Source organism: Calliopsis andreniformis, unplaced genomic scaffold, assembly GCF_051401765.1.
Source record: "Calliopsis andreniformis isolate RMS-2024a unplaced genomic scaffold, iyCalAndr_principal scaffold0022, whole genome shotgun sequence".
Classification (NCBI taxonomy): domain Eukaryota; kingdom Metazoa; phylum Arthropoda; class Insecta; order Hymenoptera; family Andrenidae; genus Calliopsis; species Calliopsis andreniformis.
The window spans coordinates 2,057,872-2,081,557 of NW_027480432.1; the positions used below are offsets into that span (position 1 = coordinate 2,057,872).

Sequence of the window (23,686 nt, forward strand, 5' to 3'; positions counted from 1 at the left end):
GGTTTCAATTTCTCTAAATGGAATTATATTAAACAAACACATTTCAACAAAATCTTTTATTAAGTTCCTCCTCAGTCAAACATTACTAATTTATATAACATGTAATACTTTCTCTATCAAGTAAATCTTAAAAACTAGATACGAAAGACATAAACTTATTTAGATCCAAATCTTTTCCACAATTTATTCTTGAATTATTGGTTTCATTTATTATTTGTCTATCTGTGATTCATTGTACATATTCTCGATGAACGCGTAAGAGTTCCAATAGAATTGACTTGAATTATGTAAAGTCTTAAAAAAAAAATCTAAAAAAATTTTGCATGTTGCAGTCCCTGTTAAAAAAATTAATATTAATTAGCATTTCTCATTAGTTCGCTTGTGCTATTTTCTGCAAATTCTTACTTACATCTTGAAAATGTTTGTACATTTGTTGCGCTGCTCGAGTCGATGAAAAGACTACTTTCAAAGTACGTTTTGCTACTGGTCTCAAGGCATGATTGACTTCCGTCCAAACACATTCTTTTCCATTGACCTTAAAGAAGCATAAAGTTTTCAAATTAATTTCTACTTAATTATTATCAAATAATAGAAATAGAATTAACGTATTACCTGTAGCTGGGTGCTGTTAGTGATAATAGTCTCACTTAAGAGCACATCTGTTTCCTCTGCCTTAAATGCTATTTTTGCACCGTCAATATCGTCGTAATAAATACTTAAATTTCCTACAGCTACAGACTTCCATTTGGCTTCTTTATCTTTCTTAACAAACAGAGTTGCTCTCTTTTCAAAAACGATTAACTTCTCCTCATCTTCATGCTCCTCCTCCTCATCATCATCATCGTCATCATAATCTTCCTCCTCATAATCATCATCATAATCTTCCTCTTCTTCTTCTTCTTCTTCTTCTTCATCCCCATCACCATCTTCTTCTGGTTCTTCCACCACTGGATTGTCTTCTGTAACTTTTTCACCTGCAATTACGAAAGCAACATTGATACATAACGTATCTCCTAAAAGCGAACAGACATAATAAAAAATGCTAAAAGCATTTAAAAATTGATGGAAGCTTACTTGTTACATGTTACATTTATTAGATTACCTTATAAATGAGTTTAAAATAAATTTTGATGTTAATTAGTGAGAAAAAATAGATTTTTATTGCGGTATTTTGCCAATGAAATATGTATTTATACAACTTAATTTACATAAGTGTGATAAACAAAACGAAAAACATTATCTCAGAGTCATGAAGAAAAGAATTTACGCTTATAACAAATTTTACAATAATGCATTAATTTGGTTAAAGTTTAACTTAATCAATATTTATTTACCATAAAGCATAAAATATCATCACATGTCTCCTATTGTTTTATTGAATTGTATAAAGTTAAAAATGACTTAACAGAACAATGTTATACAGTTTCATATTAGAAAGAAATATCACGATCAAATATCACAATTAAGCTAAAACACAAAAGTATTCAGAAATATTCTCAAAGTATAATATACTATCTTTAAAAAAAAAAGAGAAAAATTAATATTAATATTTATATTATTTTATAATATTTAAAAATAATAGTACATTTTATAAGTAAACTTATAATTAACATTGTTCAACAATAAAAAAACATAAGTATCATATGGTGATACATAATGTATGATGGATACACAATCATGCAGTCAGAAGCAATTAAGAAAAGCATTATGAATAACATGATTGTGTCTTAGTCCTTACGGATTTCGCTTAATGTTTGTTGGATTTTGTCGACTGTATCCTTAAACTTTGCTGCCAGTTCTGGATTCTTAAATTTAACTGCTAATTGTTCCACGCACGATTGCTCTTCAGCATAATTCATACCAGCCCAAACCCAAGCACGATCCGAGGTACTAAGTCTACTAAAGTTTATGTCTGGTGTCAGTAGAAGATTGCATACTACTTTATGAACTTGATCTCTACGCAACAATAATCTATATGTTCCATGCCCTGCATGATGTAAGATTTTCATCTCCCCGACACCCCTTTCCTTCCATTCGCGGGTTGCATTGTTGTATCTATACAATTTGGCTCTTTCACAAAATACTGTAACAAAATAGAAACATTTAAGCGCTCACACATCAAAATTCAATATTTTATGCATCTTATTTCGATTCATACCTTTCTCTTCATCTTCTTCTCCAGTGCGTACCTCAATTACATCAGGTAATGGTACAACAGGCTCAAAATGAGGATCATGTTCTTGATCATTTTCATTTTCATCGCCCTCTTCTTCATCATTCTCATCTTTTTTTCCTTTTGTGGTTACCTTCGTTTCTTTGGCAGATTTATTCGTACTCGCCGATGACTTAGAACCAAACACTGCGGTTCCAGCGCCAGCGAAAGAGAAGTTCGGGTCTGCAAAATATTAATAAGAATAGGATAATTCTTTTTAATCACAGATCCTTTACTCGACTGAAAAATTATGTGAAAAAGAACATACCTGTTTTAAATGCTTGTTGAGGGGCTTTAGCTGCTAAAGCAGAAAACGATATGTCTGTAGCTGGTAGGAAACTTATACCATTATCCTTTTGAGATTCATTTTCCTGAGTGGTTGCTGTCTTTGTTTCAAAAATATTAGTTGTCGTAGAATTAGAAATTCCAAAAGGTGATTCATTTGTACGCGCCGTCAAAGAAGGGTTGAATGAAAACTGTGTGGTGGTATTATCAAATACTGAATTAGTAGTCTTGCCAGTCGATCCGAATGTAGTCGTCGTGGAATTCGTCGTGAACAAGGACGAATTATTACTTGTAGTAGATTCAATTTTCAATGCAGGGGATCCGAAAATTGGAGCAGTTGTACCAAAGATAGATGTCGTACTAGTTGTAGTTTGTGGCTGGGAGTTAAAACTGCCTGAGAATATGGACTCTGAACTACTTGTACTAACACCTTTCCACACGTTTCCCCCAAATATACTCTTTCCTGAACCCAAACCGAATGGATTTTCTGTTTTCGCCGCTCCAAATATGGATGTTGTGGACGTTGTTGATGTTGGTGTCATGAAAGGAGTAGAAGTAGTAGTCGAAGTCTGTGTCTGAGAAGGACTGCAGATCTTTAGAGTCTCAGGCATCAAAATATTTTGTTTTCCACTTGCAGACTTTTCTGCCTCGCTTGCACTAGGCTGACTTGGCGGTATTGTAAACGAAAAACCAGTTGTCTTTTTCTCATTGACATCGCTGCTGCCGGATGATGTAGTAGAAGGTGTTGTGGAATAAGAAAACCCCGTAAATTGTGCTGACTTTACATTAAACAACTTAGGGTTGAAAACATTTGGAATTGCATACTGCATATTTGTACTTGAAACAGGTGTTTGAGCAGGTGCAACAGTAGTCATAGCACTTGTATCATTAGATTTTGAAGAAAATTGTATCGTAGATGCAGTAGTTTGTTTCTGATCTGATTCTACTTTATTCAAAGATGAAAATGGTATTTCAGGTTCCCTACATCCTATACATCCAGGGCAATCTGGTTTTTGTTTATATGCATAAAAGTTTTCTGGAAGCTGCAATTTTAATGCAGCCTCCTTTTCCTCAGGTGTGACTTTCATTTCATACAAAACTTCAATCTCCTGAGTCGGGGAAGCTTTAGCAGAAGCGTCTGCATCCTTTTCAATACTCTTCTGAAGAGCAGGAAGTTCCTTTCCTTCTTTCGCATCGTCAATTATGTTCTTGAATTGTTTAGCTATATCGGCTGTTTTAAAACGACACGCAAATAGAGTATGCTCGACTTCACCTTCGCTATAATCAGCAGCATTCCAAATCCAAGACTTATCATCTTTCGGCTTGAGTTCCAAATTAGGAAGAACAAAGTGATTTAAACATACTTTCAAGATCTGTTCCCGTCTCATTATCAATCTCAGTTTGCCTGTTTCCTTATGTCGTAATAATTTAATGTCGCCTAAACCACGTTCTTTCCATTCATTCACCGTCTTGTCGTACCTAAACAGTTTAGCTCTGTGACTATAAAGAACCTCCTCATCTTCTTCGCCAGTTTTGACTTCGATTTTATCTGGCAAGGGTATTACTGGCGAAAACTGAATATCGTCGCTTTCAACTACCTCTTCTTCGCTATTTTCACCGACTCCTGGAGATTTTGCCGGAGACTTCGCTACAAAATTAAAACCAAATGACTTTCCTGGTGATCCAAAAGTGAAGGGAGACTCCTTGCTTGGAGGCGTAGTTGGTTTTGGAGGTTGCTGCACGCCAAAAATAAATTTTGTAGTGTCAGCTTTTGTATCTGTCTCGGTGGTCAATGTTACACCTTTAGATTCAGCCGTGGTATCATTGGATGTAGGTAGCCTAAACGTGAATCCACTTCCATTCTTTTTAGCCATATCCTGTGGAATACCGAATGTAAACGTCGGAGTAGTGCCAGAAAAAGTGGTGCCTGTCTGGAAACCATCGGTTTTTGGCTTAGGTGGCATAGATGGATCCTTTGGAGTGTCGCAAGCAACACAGTAATTGTTCTCAGCTGTATTAACAATATAACAAGTGTTGCATTTCCATGAGCCAGCAGGTGGTTTAAATAATTGTGAAAGTGGCACCTGGTTTGTAGCGGTAGTGGTTGTTGTAGTAGGTGGAGTGCTTACTTTAGGTGCTGCAGAAGGTCGTGGTGCTTGACAAGCTATGCAGTTTGTATCTGATGCACTGTTTCTTGTGTAGCAACTATTACACTCCCACGAGCCAGTTGGTGGTTTAAACATTTCAGCCAAAGATGGCTGAGTTTTAGTACTTTCTGGTTTCTTCATATTCTCTGCAGAAATACAGTCCTTCACCATCTTCTGCTGACTATTCGTGATTGTACTATAAAATTTAGATGCTTGAGGAGCTGTCTTAAATGTCGCTGCAAACGTTCCTATTTTTTTATCCGAACCATATTGAATACTCCAATTAACAACATTGTTACTACTGCCACCCTTTAATGTGAACTGCATTTTAGCTAAAAGATTGTAATTATAGCAAACTTTTGAAGTGTTCTCTTCTGTCATTAGTAATCGAATTTTGCCTGACTGAGAATTCCACAAAATCTTTATTTGACCAATTCCTCTATTCTCCCACTGTTTAGTATCGTTATTATAATACTGGAGGCTTATTTTGTCTTCGCACAATACTTCTTCATTCTCAATTTTTGCATCTATGCTTTGAATTCCTACAGAAGTAGCTGCTGCATTTGCACTAGGAGGTGGAGCATGAGGTCTTCTAAGTGTAGACTGAGGAATGCTTACAGGAGGAACACTTTCAGTAATCACTGGTATTGATGGAGCCTCCACTTGTGAAGGTGCAACTGTTTTTGCAAATGAGAAAGTAGACGGCTGGGTTGTAGTTGTTCCAGCGATCGCAGTTTTCGGTGTTCCAGTTACAGAACTGTCTGCAGTTGTTACTGTTTTATTGAACGTGAATCCAGCAAATGGACTGACTGCTTCAGGTTTACTAGTAACTTTAGAAGGTTCTGTAGTAACTACCTTTTGTATAATTGGCGTTGTCATAAATGAAAATCCTCCAATAACTGTCGTGGTTGCAGTAGGTTTTGATTTTTCGGATGTAGGTTCTGTAGGTACACTTGTTACTTGCTCTGCAGATATTTCTTTTTTCGCCTTTTCAGATCCTACGATGGCTACTGTAGTATCAACTTTAGTGCTAATTTCAGCCCCTTTTTCAGAAGGCTGTGTGAGTCCTGCTTTGGCTTTATCAAAGTGTTCCTTGAAGGAGAGTCCTTCTTCTACAGTCTTAAATCTAATACAGAATTTTTCTACTCTAAATTCCCCATCAGCAAAATCATGTGCCACCCAAAACCACGCTTTCTCATTATTTGCTTTAGCTGTTAGTTCCATCTCGGGTGTTAAATAATGATTCGCGCACACCTTTAATACTTGTTCTCTGCGCATAACTAGACGAACCTTTCCTTCGCTATTTTTGAGCAGCTTAACATTTCCAATACCACGCTCCTTCCATTCATTATCCACGAAACGGAAAAGTTTAGCTCTTGCACAGAACAATGTGTCCTCATCTTCTTCTCCAGTAGTAACTTTGACCTCTGCAGGCAATGGTATAACAGGAACAAAATCAGGTATCGGATCATGTTCATGATCTGAACCATTCGGAGAACCAGTTGGGCAAATATTTGCAGCATCGGTTTTCGGTGTTTCAGACACAGAAATATTTGCTGGAGTAGTGGTAAGAGTCGTTGCCAAAGGTGGTAAATTGACTGTAGTTGGTATAGTAGCCTGAGAAGGCATAGAAATTTGATAACAATGAGGAACAGATTGTTCAGTAGGAGGTAGTGTAGTAGTGCCTCCTTGCCTGAAATGAGGCGGAATTGTTACACTAAGTGTCGGTTGTACAACTGGTACTGTAGTTGGAAGAGTATCAGAAGTAGTAATGACTACATTAACCGGTGGAACTTTATTCACAGGCGCATCTTTTATAATCGTCTCGGTCTTCGGTGTTTCTACTTTTTGAAGTGGAATTTGCAAAGGTTGATTCGCCGGTGGCATCAAGTCTGGCAACCTTGTTGGAAACAGACCTTGTTGCAATAGATTCTCGGGCATTTTTGTCCCAGCAGCATTAGGATATAGGACTGGCATTTGGTAAACACTCGGAGGACACAAGGAAGGAATTGCTTGTGCATTCGGGTCGCTAAACGACATCCCTCCTGCATAATAGCCCTGAAACGCTGTAGCTGAAGGATAAACTGATTGAGAGTATGGATGTCTGTGTGATGGTGTGATCATGTATCCCGACATCGTAAATGCTGGACTCGATTGAGTTGCATTATAGTTCAATTCATTATAGTCTTCTTCATTTACGAGACATAAATCCTCTTCCAAATTAGGGTTAACATTAATTGGTTCAGTACGTTGCTTTTGAATCTCTTTTCGCAGCTCTGATATTTCCTTCGATAATTCTCCAACTTTCTCCACTAAAGTTTTGTTTAACTCCAATATGGTTTTGTTTTGTTCTGTTATTGCTTGCATCATGCTCTCTTTCGCATGAATCATTTGATTAATTGAGCGAATTTGAGCATCGAGACGTTCAGGACTTGGCCGCGCTTCTGAACGATTCCGCGACACATCCAATAAATCTTGATGTTGTGGCCTGTAGGGAGTACTAGACTGTTTCGGAGTGCGATGATTTTTTTGCGGCGTGCTAAGCACATTAATCGATGCACTCAGCCCTGTCAATGTTGGTATAGCATTTCCAACTTGTTGATCTACTGCGCTGTGAGCAGACGAGTAACTCTCATCCGACAATCCGTCGCATTCATTTTTATTGAAGTCCCCCCGTGACAAGTCTGGATCAATTCTTTTCAATTTGTTTTCTATATCGGCAATGTGTGTGAACAGTTCAGAATTCAAAGGATGTTTCGGGTTTGTTCCAGGGCTACGCAATCGGTCTAATGTTAAATAAAAACATTCCCTAGCTTTTGAAAGCATGACGATATGTTGAGATCTCATTTCAGATGTTAAACTTTCTTTAGGCATAGAACTAACGATTTCATTTGCAAGCATTTCATACATTTGTCCTTGCTGGAATGAAGCCTCTGGACACTTCAATGCTTGCAATGCGTCAATTGCTTTCTCATACCACTTGTTTCGCACGAACCGCTGAGCCAAACGCAGTTTACCCTCCTCTAGAGCTTTAACTAACTCTGCATTGTTCATTTCCTTTCCTTGATAATTAAAGAACTTTGAATTCGTCACGCGCAGAACCTGATTGTTTTGTAGTCTCTCGAGAAGTGGTATCGCATTCGACCAATACATCTCCGAACGTGCTTCTAGATCTGCTATTTCAGGACTTTCTGGATTCATTTCTTTTAATTGTTCGACTCTGTACTGAAATATCCTTGCCAAATGAACTAAAAGAACTGGATGCAATCCATGGTTTCCTATGCAACGAACGACTTCTAATCCTCGTTGCAATTCCAATCTTATTTCTCCTAGATCGTCCTCGAGTGTCTTATGTTTGTCCATAGAATAGACTTTATAAGCAGAGGACCACCATTTCTCTTGGGCGCTAGTGCAAAGAGTGTTAGTAAGATCCGCTGGCAACGTAGGCAGCTTTTCAGGATTCAAGAATCCACTTAGCTGCTGCTCCTGAATTGCCGCGGCAGCACAGAAAATTGCTGCGTTTAAGAATGCATCTATATCGAGACGACTCAGACTATCAGGGGCTGCCTGATTTAGATTGAAGACAGAAAATTGTAGCTCACAGAAGACGTGTGACGTTTGATTCCACTGCGGTCCATTATCTTTATTTTGAGAACTGCGAGGCTGGTTTCTCAAACCAAGCCAGATTTGGTGGTGTAATGAATCTGGCCACACTTCTTCCGAGATCTCGTCGAATCGTTTTAGTTCATTATATGAACATAAGCGTAATGGTGGATTTGAAAGTGAGGAATTTGCAAAGTATGACGTTGCTTTACCATCCTGATACAAACGACCAATAAAGATTCTATGATACACTCGTTCCCGCCATGAGGCTGTACAAAATTTATCGATTTTATCCAATAGTTTTTTAGGATTCTCACGACCATAATCTTGAAGTACATGACCAGTTTGACTACATCTGTAAGCTCCTTCTCTATACCACACGTGTACTTGGCTTTTAAGTTGATCTTTTAAATGCATAGTCCATACAGCAGTGGGGTCTATAGGTGTTACATGTAGCGCAGTTAACAAAAGAGGTCCACATAATCGTTCCGCCTCGGTCCAACTATCTTCCCCTCCCTTGGTTTTTCGTAAAAATAAACATGCCAGATGAAAATGTAATTGACCCCACATATGCAGTAACATGTTTTCGGTAAAAGCAGCATGGTTAGGGAAGTTGTTTGACTTAAATTCGTTTAAGCTTTGATCAAAGCTGCCATACAAAAAAATCAATAAAGTAAGATTGGATGTATAATGACAATTATTAATAATTCCTAATTAATGACAATATACTTACTTAAATACTGCTTGTGTAGTATCTGCTATACTCTTCTTCATAATATTACCCTGTTCTTTTAAACAAAGTGCTGCATATCTTTCTAATACAGACAGATAAAACATCCAAAATGTCCAATCTGATTCTTTACTCTCTTTACACTCTATAAGTAATTCACTTAATGATTGATACCAAACAATACTATTTCTATGGCTGTGCGTTGCTTCTATTCCAGCAGCATGATTATATGCATCTTCAAGCCTGCGATTTCCTATATAGTGCTTCAACAATTTAACATGTAAATGAACATCTGTTTGTCGTACTGACAGTTCAGCTAAAAAAAAGCAAATTAATACAACACATGAGTACAGAATTGTAATTAACAAAGTTGTAAAGTCTTGAAAAAAAAAATATGACACTTTGATACATACAGGTAATAAGTTTTTCGAGATCTTCATTGGTACCATTTGTCTTTTCCACAGTTAACACCTTTTCTTTTAACTGAAAAACTATTGGATGATGTGGAAATGTTTTGTCAGCCCTTTCTATCCAATATTTTATTCTGCTTTCATCAATTTTAACATCCGCATTGGCCAAGAGTTCACAAACTAATTAACACAATGAAATACAAAATAAATATACAGTTTCAAATACAAAAATAATATAGATTCAACATGACAAACCTTTTAAAACAAGATCATCTTGCTTTGGTTCTAATTCAAGAGACAATTTATATTCTATAAAAGCATTTTCTATCTCTCCTAAAGCTTCAAGAGCTTGACCCAGTAATTTATGAGCTGCTGCAGATTTATTTCGTATTCCCAAGTAACTAGAAACATACTTCTTCACAGACTCATAGTCTCCAACTTGATAATACAGTTTCGCTATGTTATAACATCGAAGAGTTTTCTATAATTTAACACAATAGAACATATAAATAAATATCCTTAAGATTTGTTCTAAATATAAACATATTTTTGTTACATTAATTATTGCCGAAATATCATTAAAAATACTTTAAATAGTTGAAAAAATCGTATTCAACATAAAAATATAGATTGATATTCCTTTATTTAAAAAAAAAATATTTTTTATACGATTTCCTGAAAGCCGCCAAATCGTTATGTATAGGTTAACATATATACGACCATGCATCGCTTTCAGAAACGAGTCAAGGTCTTTGGTCTGTACAATACACTTGACATTAGATAAAACATGTTCTAAGTTGATATCTGGACGAAGTTCATTCAAAATATCAGGAAAATTACGACAGAAAAGTAAGCAAAAATTCGAACATGACTCAATGAACTATGATATCCGGCAATGTTTGGTAATAACGTTATCGTGGAAAAATAACCTTACCTCTTCCGAGTTTCTAAGTTTGATCAAAATGTCTTTCACGTGTCGATCAACATCCTTCTTCGATCGAAACATTTTTGAGAGGCGATGCGAAACTTTCTTCTATGATCACACTATAAATTAATTACCAGTATTCGATTAAAATGAAATTGGAATCTCTATTACAGAATACGGTACTTTAGGATAAGACTTCACCCGCACTACAAACTCTTTCAAACGGTCTTATCGAAATCAGGTTTACCAACTTATGTGCTGTTCTCTGAAATGTATCTCAAATTTATATAACTCGAAAAAGTTCATTTTGAGAAATAATTGCAGTATAGATCATTTTATTCGACTTATCTAAAAGTTAAACTCATCGTATAAACTCGAAATTATGGGTCAAAATTGTCGTGTGTCGGCAGCTGATATTACATCATTGAGTGCAATCAGTATGAAGTTATCAATGAAATTCAAAATATAAAACATGCAAAGCAGGCTGACAATATAAGAAATTCAATTGCATAATATCCAAAGATGGTAACCGGTATTTGTCATTGTTTTGTTGCATTTGATGCACTAACAAACAATGAGCTCACTGTGTTTGAAAACTAGTATTATAATTTATTTAATACACATATACATATGTATAGGAAATATGGTTGATATTGGAATTTAAATAGCTTTATTGTTAGCATATGTATATATTTTGTTTATAAAATATAGAGTTTTAAATGCATATAAATCATCTATATATAAATCAAGATTATTGTACAAAATGAATATAAATAAAATACTATACAATTGCAGCACATTTATTCTGAAATTAATACAAGTATTTATAAAGTTGCTGAAGTTTCAGTTAGGAAACATTACACAAATTAAATATAAAAATTGTGTAGATATATTACATCAAAGCGAGAATTTTTTAATAGTTTCTAAACCATATGATATGTATATCAATAGTAATAATCCTGAGAACAAGGTATGAAACAGTTATAAATCATAACAAATATTTATTGCATTGATGAATGTCTTTATTTTTAGGATACACTTCAGTCAGAATTAAAGAGAATTTTACCAGAATTAGCCAATCCAAATTTATTTCATGAATTTCATTTTGTACATAGATTAGATTATGCAACTAGCGGAGTTATATGTATTGCACTCAATAAAAAAGCAGCAAGAGCTGCATCAAATGCATTTGAAACACGAACAGCAAAAAAATTTTATTTGGCATTACTTCACGGTCACATTGATAAACCATATATTATTGTAGATAAAGCAATTGGTTGGTAGCTATAAAAAACATTCTATTTACAGCATAATTTGTCATAGGGTCATATTAATTGATACTGATTTTTTGTTAGGGATTGATATAAGGGAAAAAAAAGGGAACCACAAAATGTGTGTTAGTGATAACATTTTTTGTGAAAAACCTAGGAGCTCTTTTACAATACTTGTAGTATTGGAAAGAGGTTTTAGAAGTGGAAAACCTGCTACTAAAGTATTATTATGCCCTGGAACTGGTAGAAGACATCAGTTAAGGGTTCACTGTTCTTATATTGGTCACACAGTGATAGGAGATTACACTTATAGTGAGAGGAAAGATGTAGAACCTTATAGAACATTTCTACATTCTTTCAGGTATTACTCCTATATGTACATTTATATACTGTATATATTTCTATTGACATTTTTATTTACTTTTCAAGGTTGATATTGAATAATGACATTGAAAACTTAGATGTCAGAAGCATAGATCCATTTCAAGCTTCTGATCCAAGAAATGAATGGTTACCAACTAGTGTTGCTCGAGTTTTGGATGAAAATATATTTTCTGATATTTATAATCTTATGAAATAAAATGAACATGTTAGTTGTTTTATATTACATTTTTCTGTGTTCAATCTATTGCTCTAACTCCAGATCCTTGTATTTCAAATGGAATAGTTATTTCTGGCAAATTTGATGATAATTTGATACAAGCATATCTTACAGAATTTGCTCTATAAAACAATATAGAGTTAGTTATCATGCTCAACCATGCTGTTCCTAAGGCTGGTCTTTCACTCAAATTATCATTAAGGACATGAGAATCAACAGCTGCTATTACCTATGCACAAGTTGCAAAGTATTTAACAAGACTAAATAATCTAAAATTATAATAGAAATTCAGACTTTGTTACCTGATTAATAGAGATTATACACATGTCATTTTTACACAATTTATGTAATTGCTGGCCAATTGTTCTTAAACTTCTTGCTCTATTGTTAGTTTCATCTGTCCAATCTTCTACCCTATAGGGTGCAGCAATTGAATCAATGACTATTAATCCTATCTTTTGTGCAGACATTAATATTGGAATTCTGTAGAGCAAACATATTTCCAATTCTTCCTAAAAGAATAATGATTTGAGTATTCTACTGAGAATCTTCAAAATTGATAATAGAAGCATCTCATGATTACAGTAGTTGAGGCATGTTCCACAAATACTTTGTCTCCATTTATTCCATGTTTCTTAGTAATTTCTAACTTCTGTATTAATTCCTGCAATCGCCTTGATGGAAAAATAGATTGAGTACAGATGTACACAGCACCTGTAAGAAGCATTTTATGCACAATTGAGAGAGAAAGATTTTTATTTACTGCTTTAACATAAAAAGATGTTAAATACAATAAATACCAGCAGCAAAACCACTCTCTTCTATTGGTAATTGTACTGTTAAACACAGTTGCAAAGCTAACTGAGTTTTTCCTGTACCAGCTGCTCCATAAATTTGTGTAATCCCGCGTGTAGGGATGCCACCTTGAAGCAACATATCAAATTTTGGACACCCGGTTGTGAGAAATTTCTCACGATCCTTCATTATTTTTGCGCTCACTGATTTTAGGAAAAAAAATGTAATCTCATGTAAAATTGAAAATAACAAAACATATCATGCAAATTCTGTTTCTAAAATTTGTACTGTTCAAGATATAAATATATGTAAAATAATACCAAAATAATCTTCCATTAGTTATTGTTATTTCGAAAACAATTATACAAAATTTTATTTAATAGTTGCTAAATTTGATCGCAAAACGGAAGATGCGAATTAATTGTGTTCAAACATGAATACTAAATATATATATGTACAACACAACTTTACCAGGAAGTGAATAGATGGCGGTTTTTCAAAACAGAGTAATATATCTAAAAAAGTGAATAAAAAACTTTATTTTCTGCGATATTTGAGGGGAAACAAAGAAAAGAGACTCAGATTTTTATTTTACATAGGAAAAAGAAATATATTTCTATTACTTTTTTCTTTCAAGATTGAAAAATAAAAATAAAAAATAATTAAATATAACTTCTTTTATACATCTTTATTTGTTATTAATCATTTGCTATTTTTTCTTTAAAATTCTTTCTTTTCGTTTTTTTACATGTTTTTTTATTTTACTTTTCCTTTTTTCAGCTTGTTGTTCTTTTACTGCCTTTTTTCGTGCCTGAAATTTTATGCGACATTAAAAAAAAAAGGAATAGCTTAAAAAATGAATTACATTACCTTTTTACTTTCTGGGCTTTCGTTTCGCGGTCGAGCAGAATTTACAAATTTTGTTTCAGTTTCTTCTACACTTTCATCTTCACTACCTTCATCTTCTTCAGAATTATCACTTTCCTCACACGAATCAGTTTCCTCTTTTGCATCATTGATTTTTGTACTACTCTTAGAAAGAATTTCCGGAGTATCAAGAGGTTTAGATAAGTCTGCTTTTAAACCAACAAGAGTTTTATATATTAAATCTTCTTTCCCAGATTTAGCAAGCTTTATGTCCCGTTCAATATCAATGACCTAAACATGTTTTTATTAGTGCAAATTTTCACGTAGAACTTTATTGACTAATGTCTTTTTTTATACTTATTTACATTTTGCTAGTCTTGAATAATACCTGAGTCAGATTTTGAGGGATATAAGCTTGCTTAAATACTTGTTCTTCTATTTGTTGCTTAGGATCAATTTCTTGTTCATTCTGTTGTGTCATTTGCTCTGATAATGCATCTAGATAATTATCCATATTTTCTTCAGTTACTGTTGGATCTGTTATGAAATCAAACAATGTTTTGACAGGCATCACACCAACTTCATTCTTCTTGAAAAATTCTGAAAATTGAAAATAATAATTCTTAATATACTAAAGATATTGCTATTGGAAAACTATGTTTGCATACCAGTGATATTTGTACAATCATTTCTGAGAAACTCAAGTGCCATAGGATGATCATGTTCAACTGCCTGAGATACATCAATTATTATAATAGAACCATCATGATATAACATATTGTATTCACTCAAGTCAGCGTGGACAAGCTTGCATTTATTATACAATTTCCACATTGTTTCAACACATTCTCTGTATAACTTCCTTGGTTTGGAAGAGGTAAGGACAACATCTTTTAGTTTAGGTGATGGCCAGCCATCAGTACCTATGAAATCCATTAGTAACACATGACTACGTAGTAAGATTGGTTTTGGAGCAGTTACTCCCCCTTGTTGAAGACGTATCAAATTTCGGAATTCTTTTTCCGCCCACGTTCGTACCATTTTACGCGGATTATGTCGGCAATACCCATGACGAAAACGAAATTCTCCAGTAACATATTTATCTCTGTCCTTAAATTGCAAAATTGATGTTTTATATATTTTTATTGCAAATTCTACTCCTGTCTTTGAGGTAGCATGATAAACATTGGCCTCTTTTCCTGTTGAGATGCATCCATTAATTTCTGCAATTACACCCTGATTTAAAAGCTTAAACAATGTCATCCTTGTACGAGGATCCAGGACTTGTTCAACAGTTGCACGATCATGTTTGTCCTTTGTTCTAAGCCTATTTTTTTCTGCTCGTTTATCATTCTCTATAAGAAGATTTGCTGCATGTCCTGGTAAAGATGGGCCTTCATATTTTTCAATATTAATTTTATTCGCGTAACGTCGAAATAGTTTATCTGATGGTTGATAATTAGTAATCTTATTGGAAATATTTTGAGCATTCTTAGATTGAACTTGAACATTTTTTACAGCATCCTTCGAACCAATTCTATTGTCATCTACATCCCAAACGGGACCATCGTCGTCTAAATCATTATCATCATCGTCGTCGTCGTCGTCATTATCTTCTTCGCCTTCTTCTTCTTCTTTGCCATTTGAAATCTGTAATTTACTCAGATTTTTGGAAAGCTCAGAATGAAAGAGAGGTTGTCCTTTGTATGTCTCTGATCTGTAAAAAGATTCTATTATCAAAATTATATAAACAAAGAGGATATTATTGGATAATATACGTACGATATTTCAGTTTCATCAGCATCACTAAATTGTCCTTGTTCGCTCTGTTCAGACATAATGACAACTTTTTTTTAGTGTTCACTTGTGAAATATTTACAAATGTTTCATGCGAAGATGAACACTAGAATATGAAATTCTTGATCAGGTTTACTCAAAACTTAAATAAATATGAGGTTATATTTTCCTTTGAAATTTTAAGGCGCTTTACAAATGACGATATCCTGATAAAAGTTGATAACCACTGATAACTTTTTCTGTTACATGAGAAGTAATTTCATTAAAATATATATATATATAAAATATATAATAAATAAGCTTGATAATTTTAAAATCAAGCATATGAAATTTTAAATAAAATTGTTAATTTATTTTTAGATTTTTTTAAAATTCATAATCCTTTGAAAAAGTTTAAAAATATTTTCCTCTCTTTAGTGTTTATTATCCATGATTAACGGCACGAAACATTATTTTGTTTACATCTATCACTATTTAAACTGTAAAATTATCTTGCAATGACAGAGCGTGTGATATTTATTGTAATCTTTCGTTTAGTGACAATTAAGTTTTTAACAATTAGTGATGGTTGTAAAAATTGTACTTCTCTTTGTTAATTTAATGAGTTAATAGTATCACATGCACGTTAAGGACTGTAATCTTATCGAAATTTTTAACGAGGCATAAGTCGCACAAGTTCTTTTCCAGATTCTGTGAATCTGTATTTTTTTACACAATTATTTAAAAGTATGAGTACTAAAATTAGCCCTTGTGCTCTTATTTTAAGAAAAAGTAAAATTAAAAATCACAAGAGTTTTAGACAGCTCTAAAAAATTGGAATGCCATTATTTTTTAAGTAGAAATGTAAGGAATTAAAAAGTATTGAATGAATTTCTTATGGAAATTATTCAGATAGCAACATTCTGCTAGAATTTATTCTTGTCTTGTTATAGATAGTTATTATAATAGAAAAGCTCCAAAAATGCAAAGCATCATGCAATTTATAGACGAATGCAATGCTATTCGTTATGCATCTTATAGAACTGCCACAAAAATGCAAATTTTACATAAGGAGCTTAATAGTAAGCACTTGATAATATTTAGTAAATTGATTATAAAATATTATAAATACAAAGTAAATGAATTTGCATTTCTTTTAGTGCAATATGTGCAATTGGAATTGATTGCTGGAGTGTTCCAACGTCACAGACTTTCAATTACAGAGAACTGTGTGAATTTAGATCCAAGTGAAATAGAGGATGTTCTTTCTGACATTTACTTTGCAGCATGCAAAGAAAATAATACTAATTTTAATGTAGATCTTACAACAAAACTTGCTACAAATTACATTCTAGCTACATTTGATAAGTAAGTCATTATGAATATTTTACCACACAAATTTGTTATTAAGAATTCAAATGATATAACAGAATTAATAACAAATATTACAGACAATGTATTCAGACTGTCTCAGTATTTTCTGTGAAAGTTGCTTTAATATTATTAAGCTGTGGGAGGCTACAAGAAAAATATGGGTATCTTTATCAACAATTAGCTGATCATAATGCTTGTTTGTCTAAAGCTGGCTTGCATACATTATTAACAAATATTTGTAAAATCACTGAAATGCTTGGAGAGAGTGCAGCTTATGGGTCTCATAATATTCAATCACATATTGATAGTTGTTTCTCAAAGGTATAAAAAAATAAAATTTGTTTATATGGTTCATTAATTATTGATCAAGAAAATTTTATAACAGTCTCAAGGATGTCTTGGTGTGACTGAATCAGAGTTTGCAGCATGGATTATGCAAGAACCCCCTTTACTTGTTTGGATATCCACATTTAATCGTATAAAATCTGCAGAAAATAGTATGTTTTATGTTAAAATAATTACTCTACTATTTTGCGGAAACTAAAATTATTTTTTTTTAGTTACACATAATGTTAGATGCTCCTCCTGTAAAATAGCACCTATTCAAGGACCACGATATACATGTTTAAAATGTACAGCATATCATCAGTGTCAGCAATGTTTTTTACACAGTAAAATATCAGGAAAACACAAATTGAAGCATCCAATTCGTGAATTTTGTACCAAGGTACAAAAACATCATTTATCTTTTTACATAAAAAGCTACATAGCAATTTTTTCAGACTTCAAACCGGGAAGTAACAAAATTGATTATTGAGTTAATAAGAAACAAATTAAGATTATGTCCTGCCAGATCCATCAGAATGAGCACTGAGGATCAAATTCCACATATAACCAGGTTAATAAAATATGAAAAAGATAAAAAATTACTGTCAAATATGTTTTATACATATCATTTTTTCTTTAAATATTGATTACAGCAATGAAATAACGCGCGCAGATTGTGAATCATTACGAAGTACAATAAGAAGACGAGTTCTCACTGATCCACAAAAGGAACTTCAAAGTATAATCACACATTTAGAAGAAGAAAATAAACAATTACATATTGAACTACTGGATATACAGGGTACCAAAGCAGAAAGACTTCAACGTCATAGAGCTACTATTGAATCACAGTTGCAACGTCTAAAATTATTAAAAGTATAGTATCATTGAGTAATTAATGCAATTGCAAAAATTTTAATAATAGATCTGAAATATTTTCGTAATTATTCGTAGAAATGTTTGTTTGCTGAGAGAATTCATATGCCTCAAGTAATTAATCATATGCAAAGTACACCTATGGTTCCACCGTTATCATCGAGATTAGCAGCTTTACCTATTAATTTTGAATTAAGTCCAATTATTCGAGAAGAAAGTATCAAACCAATCTCTGATCCAAATGATACAGACATATTGCAATCAAACAATTTTGATCCAACAATGTCCCAAGAGCGTGGTACTGAGAAAAATTATAATGATACTGGAGAAGCATCTACTAGTTCAGGTTTTGGTAATGTACTAGAACCTACTCACATAGAATTGAGTACATGGATCGGAGGTACATTAGATCGTAAAATATTTCATATTTTAAGAACTAATCTTTTTCTAAATTTATAATATAAATTTGGCGAACCCAACTAATTTTTTAGGCGCAAAGAGATCGGAAATAAATCCCTCTGATAGTGGTTTTTCTCAATGGTTGGGTGCAAATGATTCTGGATGCAAAGAGGAAAAATATTCAATGAAAACTATGTCAACTGACGTTGAAAATGAATCGCCACTGATCATTTCTGAATCTCTCATGGGCATTCACAGAGATAATACACCGTCTTCTCTTCAGAGGCCTGATAAGCATTCGCAACATAGTAGTTTGCAAAATATTCAGGGAGACCTAAATGACATATTAGATAGATTACAAAATATGGTCACAGACGATTGTTTGCTGGATGGTAAGTTACTATTGTTTAGTAACAAAAATTCATTTTATCATAAATAAATATTCTTATAGATTCTTACGTAGCTAACGACAATTGTAAATTAAAACGTGCTACAACAGAAATGGAAGATTTATTGACAGGACTTATTCAAGGTATGGAATCTCGCAAAAGTAAACTTACAACTATTGTATAAAAATTTTTTTAATTATATTTAGTATTTTGCAATTTCGAAGCAAATATGCTGACAATAAATACGCATCTCCGTCCATGAAATAAAGTATTTCAAATTAATTCGATCAAATTTGTATCATAAACATAATGCATCTCGTGTTAAAAATAATGTGCAATAATGAGAAATATTGCAATATTCTTTTGCGTATCTTTAAACTATAAAAATGTCACATTTAAGCGATAAATTATAATACAAGCTTATGATTAGGCTAAAAATATCTGTCTCCAGATAATTCAAGCTTGTTATCAACATACAGTTAAAAATTTTGTACAATATTTTTGCATCATATGTAATAGAAAAATATACATAAAAATTCACTATTGAAAAAGAGTGTTTTTCTTCAAAAGAGTTAGTGTAGTTTACTTATCGTTAAAAAAGCATTAAATTTGTTGTAAAAAATATATATAAATACGATTCATAATTATATAATAATTATTATTGAATGGACTAGAGTATCGAATATAATATGGTTACTATGATAATAGTATAAAATATTATGCATTTATACATTAAATACGGTACTACATATCGTTTTCAAGCATTAATGTATCCGTTAAATAAGTAATTTTAAGTAATCGCGAGAAATGTTGTTTCTCTGATGGGAGATTTACTGTCCATGCCATTACACGAACATTACGATCACGCCACTCGTGTATAACACGCCTAAAATAAATATGTAATAAATATTTTGCTTCTTATTGTGCTAAGTTTGATATAACTGATATAAAAACGTATATACGTACGGATTTATTATGTCTTTATGCAATAAAACCACAGAAATACCGACAATATAGAACACAAAACGGTCAAGCGCCCATTCATATATACGATCTAATGTACAAGCTGCCAGATTTTTAAATGGATTGTCATATCGCGTTGGTCCTGGACACTCCAAGCCTGAATATGCCGTTCTTGAAAAGAATTGTGGTCTCCAAGCAAGGCTGGACACAATTTGTGGGTCTTTTCTTCTAATCTACAATGATAAAGTTATTATTCGATCAATTCGTCATTAAACATTATCTGGATCTTCATTCTTTTCATTACCAGATATACAATAATGGGATTAAAACTGGATACAACTGCTTTTTTATATAATTTCGGAAATTTTTTATATGCATCTATCATAATTTGCACAATTTCAGTTTTTGTTTCTTTTATGTCTATAATTATCCTTTGTTCGTTGTTTAAACATAGCTCCAAAACATCATGGAACAATGCAATTGTTGCACCTCCAGTAAATTTATCTCTATAAAAAGGAATACACAGTTATATTTTGACTGGATAGCTTTTTATGTTAAAAAAAGGATAGAATAGTCCATTTACTTCAGGGGATGATTGTGTGTAATATCTAAGTCCTTTAATTGATCCCATGTCATATCTTTAACAATCCCAACTTTGCCAGTAATTCTATCAATTGTTGGGTCATGAAATACTATTGGAATATTATCCTTAGTAAGAGATAAGTCAATTTCAACTGCACTACATCCTCTGTCTTTACTCTAAAACATGTTTCATAGTTTGTCATTTTATTTACAAGTTAGTTTCTAAAGGATAGAATAGAATTTGATTTTTTAGTGTTACAGAAATGAATTTCTTGTTAGTAACTACTTCATTAATTTATATTTACAATATGGAATAATTAAGTAATTATTTTTGTTATGACTAATATTGCAAACTAGTTAATAAAAAGTAAACAAATTTGTTATTGTTGTTTCTCTCTATTTGAGCAATTTTTAAACACAGAAACAAAAATTATTATTAAATATAAAATTTTACATTACGAAAGGCCATTAAGCTGTTCTCAGGGAAATCATATGCTGCACCACGATGAGCCACCACTCGCATGCAATATTGTTCTCCATTACCATGGTCCTTGGACAAATTGTTATCTTTATCCAATAGAAAAGGATCTACACCAAGCACTTCTTGCACAATAGCTGAATTTGGTGGTGGAACCCTGACTAATTTTAATCCAATTGTGATAACGAGACCACACCAAGCGATCCATGGTACAGAGAAGTTATAAAAAACACTTATAAAAATGTTCCAAATAGCTTGTAGAAATATCCACAATACAGCACTGTTTAAAATTAATTCAAGAAATCCATGCATCTTCTAAAATGATTTTTTTTAGTCTTGTTAACGTATCTTACAAACCCAAGGATGTGAACGTTAACTTTACGTTATTAACTTGTGGTGCGCAGATATTTATTACTCGAATCGGTGATTTCACACAGTCTCATAGATTGTTCGACAATGCTTGGCAGTCCTTCATTATGTCTGATAACATTTGTTTACACTATGATATCTACATCCCAGAGAGGGGTTCGATATTTTTGCATTCGTTAAACCGTGATAATATTTCATAAAAATCTTGAATTTATCGTTATTAGTAATAAAACTATAAAATGTCATCTAATTCTGTATGAAATGTTAATTACAGTCATATTTCTATCACTTTTATTCCATTTTACAACGCAATTGTGACAGTCGTAAATGTGAATGTAACAAATTTTCCTTTTTAATCAAACAACAATGTTGAATTTTAATGGTGACTTCTTAACAGTAAACACTGTTGCATTTGCGAATTGAAATATTAATTTTTATTGAATATTATTCAGTAAACAATGTGCATTAACACTCTTTACACTAAAAGGCGTATTATACATATATCGCACACAGCATTGGTGACTGATTGCATAGACGACAGAGGAGTAGATTATGGATGTCGTCGTTAGGTGGCCATAGCCTTTGTATTCTACAGGGTGTCTAAAATCTTCCTAATCAGTTTACGTATTTGTATGCATAGAATAACAATAAGTAGTCCAACTATAATAAATTATGCAGATTAGGAAATGTATTAACAGTTATTGAATTAAAAATTTAAACAATAATCCACTTGAGTTAAAGACAATCATGTGCGATTGGTTGAGAACAAATCATGGGCGATTCATTGGATTTTTTAACGAAATATCAAAATATATCCAATAAACTAAAGAAGTAAGAATATTATATTTTAAAGTAGTTCAGTTTCGTAGTATTGTGGTTACCATATTTGTTAATAATTTTATTTTAGACGTTTTTTGAGGAAGCCAAATGTTGCTGAAGCAAGTGATCAATTTGGTAAACAGTGTAAAACGACTTTCTATTTTTGCCATAAATGCATACTCCAAAATATAGAATATTGTTAATTATTTTGTAGGTAATTTGGCTGTTGAGTGTGAACAAAAAGAATTATGGCAATATGCAGGCTTGTCTTCATTAGCTGCAGCCAGATGTCAAGGAACATTAGAAAACACTTCTTCTGAATTAAATTTTTTGATAAAAGCAGGTAGAGAATTTCTTGTTGCTGACAAAAAAGATAAAGATATAGGCTGCCCTTCTATAGGACAGGAAAATACACAGGTTTATTGCTTTCCTTACTTAGATTAATATACAATAATAAATATACAGAATATTTATGTTATGGTTGTTTATATTAGGCTGCTGTAAGTTGTTTTGGTCATGCTTTAGCTCGTTGTCAGAATCGATCGGGATTCAATACTATGTCAGCTGGATTAGCACTAGAATTAGCACTAGCTTTAGGTCCTACTCCAGCTGGCAGTCAACAATTGCGCAAAGCTATTGATATTTTTCCAACTGCAAAAGCTATTAGCACATTGGTATCTTACCACATTAAACAAGGTAATTATTGATTAAATAATTTAGGGTTGATTATAAATATTGAATATGTAATATTGTTTATTAGGTGATTATGTATCTGCTCTACAAATTCTAAATGAATTTGTTGAATTCATTGAAACTTACACTAATGCTGGTGCAAGAGGCAACTACAATGTTATCTTGCATAGGTATTAAATACAACTATAAATATATGAGTAATATTCTCATAAATATAGTAATAATATAAACATATTCATGCATAGGTGTGAAGTAACTAGAGTACTATTGTTACTTATACTTCAACCATCACCACAAAGACTTGCTCCTTCCTTGGCACAAGTTTTAGAAAAATATGCATGGATAGAGGAAACTGCAAACAATGGTAAATGTTCCAATACCCTTCATTTAATAATCTAAATGAATTTGTGTTTAAAGAATTAACATAAAAAATGTGTTACAGATTTTAATATGAGTGAGAATGAATTATTACTATTACAATCTTTAGTGTTAGCATCTCAGTCACATGATCATCAAGCATTGTTAGAACTGGAAAGTGAATTGTGGCCATACCTAGATTCAGAACAAAAAGAATTATTGCATAAGTTAATTCAAGTATTAACAGCACAGTGAAGGAATAATATTTTACTTTATACATAAATACTGCAAACAGGAAATATTTTAATAAAACTCTGTAGAGTTTTATGTTGATAAAAAATCCATCTTTTTATTCAACATTCATCTTTTATAATAATTAATGTAGTCGTTTATTCAAGCGACATCCTAAAAGATCCTTGTCCTATTTTCTCGTTTACC

At 32.7% G+C, this 23,686-nt stretch overlaps 7 protein-coding genes across 9 annotated transcripts; 3 read left to right on the forward strand and 4 right to left on the reverse strand.

The window, feature by feature from the left end:
* Positions 1 to 33: 33 nt before the first annotated feature.
* LOC143186769 (E3 SUMO-protein ligase RanBP2) lies at positions 34 to 10,419 on the reverse strand. The gene is made up of 10 exons (XM_076390536.1): positions 10,322 to 10,419; positions 9,643 to 9,868; positions 9,391 to 9,567; positions 8,981 to 9,293; positions 2,481 to 8,896; positions 2,159 to 2,395; positions 1,739 to 2,083; positions 613 to 974; positions 410 to 535; positions 34 to 335 (listed from the first exon to the last, which is right to left on the reverse strand). The coding sequence occupies exons 1-10, from the start codon at positions 10,391 to 10,393 to the stop codon at positions 309 to 311; spliced, it is 8,301 nt and encodes a 2,766-aa protein (XP_076246651.1). The 5' UTR covers positions 10,394 to 10,419; the 3' UTR covers positions 34 to 308.
* LOC143186780 (RNA pseudouridylate synthase domain-containing protein 1) lies at positions 10,247 to 12,424 on the forward strand. The gene is made up of 4 exons (XM_076390553.1): positions 10,247 to 11,282; positions 11,345 to 11,588; positions 11,668 to 11,944; positions 12,013 to 12,424. The coding sequence occupies exons 1-4, from the start codon at positions 11,076 to 11,078 to the stop codon at positions 12,161 to 12,163; spliced, it is 879 nt and encodes a 292-aa protein (XP_076246668.1). The 5' UTR covers positions 10,247 to 11,075; the 3' UTR covers positions 12,164 to 12,424.
* On the reverse strand, positions 12,204 to 13,274 carry LOC143186781 (DNA repair protein XRCC3). The gene is made up of 4 exons (XM_076390554.1): positions 12,985 to 13,274; positions 12,768 to 12,898; positions 12,487 to 12,696; positions 12,204 to 12,413 (listed from the first exon to the last, which is right to left on the reverse strand). The coding sequence occupies exons 1-4, from the start codon at positions 13,166 to 13,168 to the stop codon at positions 12,204 to 12,206; spliced, it is 735 nt and encodes a 244-aa protein (XP_076246669.1). The 5' UTR covers positions 13,169 to 13,274.
* Positions 13,275 to 13,568: 294 nt separating this feature from the next.
* Riok1 (RIO kinase 1) lies at positions 13,569 to 15,801 on the reverse strand. The gene is made up of 5 exons (XM_076390539.1): positions 15,629 to 15,801; positions 14,515 to 15,563; positions 14,235 to 14,446; positions 13,850 to 14,137; positions 13,569 to 13,790 (listed from the first exon to the last, which is right to left on the reverse strand). The coding sequence occupies exons 1-5, from the start codon at positions 15,682 to 15,684 to the stop codon at positions 13,689 to 13,691; spliced, it is 1,707 nt and encodes a 568-aa protein (XP_076246654.1). The 5' UTR covers positions 15,685 to 15,801; the 3' UTR covers positions 13,569 to 13,688.
* Positions 15,802 to 16,431: 630 nt separating this feature from the next.
* LOC143186770 (uncharacterized) lies at positions 16,432 to 19,460 on the forward strand. Of its 2 annotated transcripts, none has more exons than XM_076390537.1 (11): positions 16,432 to 16,486; positions 16,576 to 16,704; positions 16,783 to 16,990; positions 17,074 to 17,317; positions 17,382 to 17,493; positions 17,557 to 17,723; positions 17,779 to 17,894; positions 17,977 to 18,199; positions 18,278 to 18,599; positions 18,691 to 18,990; positions 19,050 to 19,460. In XM_076390537.1, exons 2-11 carry the CDS (start codon positions 16,605 to 16,607, stop codon positions 19,169 to 19,171), a joined length of 1,914 nt encoding a protein of 637 aa, XP_076246652.1. In that variant the 5' UTR covers positions 16,432 to 16,486; positions 16,576 to 16,604; the 3' UTR covers positions 19,172 to 19,460. The 2 variants fall into 2 exon arrangements, with proteins under 2 accessions (XP_076246652.1, XP_076246653.1); XM_076390538.1 differs by having other exon boundaries at positions 19,062 to 19,460.
* Positions 19,441 to 21,837, reverse strand: LOC143186777 (glycerophosphodiester phosphodiesterase 1). Its single transcript, XM_076390549.1, has 5 exons — positions 20,987 to 21,837; positions 20,534 to 20,709; positions 20,255 to 20,456; positions 19,954 to 20,183; positions 19,441 to 19,873 (listed from the first exon to the last, which is right to left on the reverse strand). Exons 1-5 carry the CDS (start codon positions 21,320 to 21,322, stop codon positions 19,732 to 19,734), a joined length of 1,086 nt encoding a protein of 361 aa, XP_076246664.1. The 5' UTR covers positions 21,323 to 21,837; the 3' UTR covers positions 19,441 to 19,731.
* Positions 21,838 to 22,013: 176 nt separating this feature from the next.
* On the forward strand, positions 22,014 to 23,630 carry LOC143186778 (40-kDa huntingtin-associated protein). Of its 2 annotated transcripts, none has more exons than XM_076390550.1 (7): positions 22,014 to 22,210; positions 22,287 to 22,342; positions 22,413 to 22,615; positions 22,693 to 22,894; positions 22,959 to 23,061; positions 23,137 to 23,255; positions 23,334 to 23,630. In XM_076390550.1, the coding sequence occupies exons 1-7, from the start codon at positions 22,152 to 22,154 to the stop codon at positions 23,501 to 23,503; spliced, it is 912 nt and encodes a 303-aa protein (XP_076246665.1). In that variant the 5' UTR covers positions 22,014 to 22,151; the 3' UTR covers positions 23,504 to 23,630. The 2 variants fall into 2 exon arrangements, with proteins under 2 accessions (XP_076246665.1, XP_076246666.1); XM_076390551.1 differs by having other exon boundaries at positions 22,287 to 22,333.
* Positions 23,631 to 23,686: the final 56 nt, after the last annotated feature.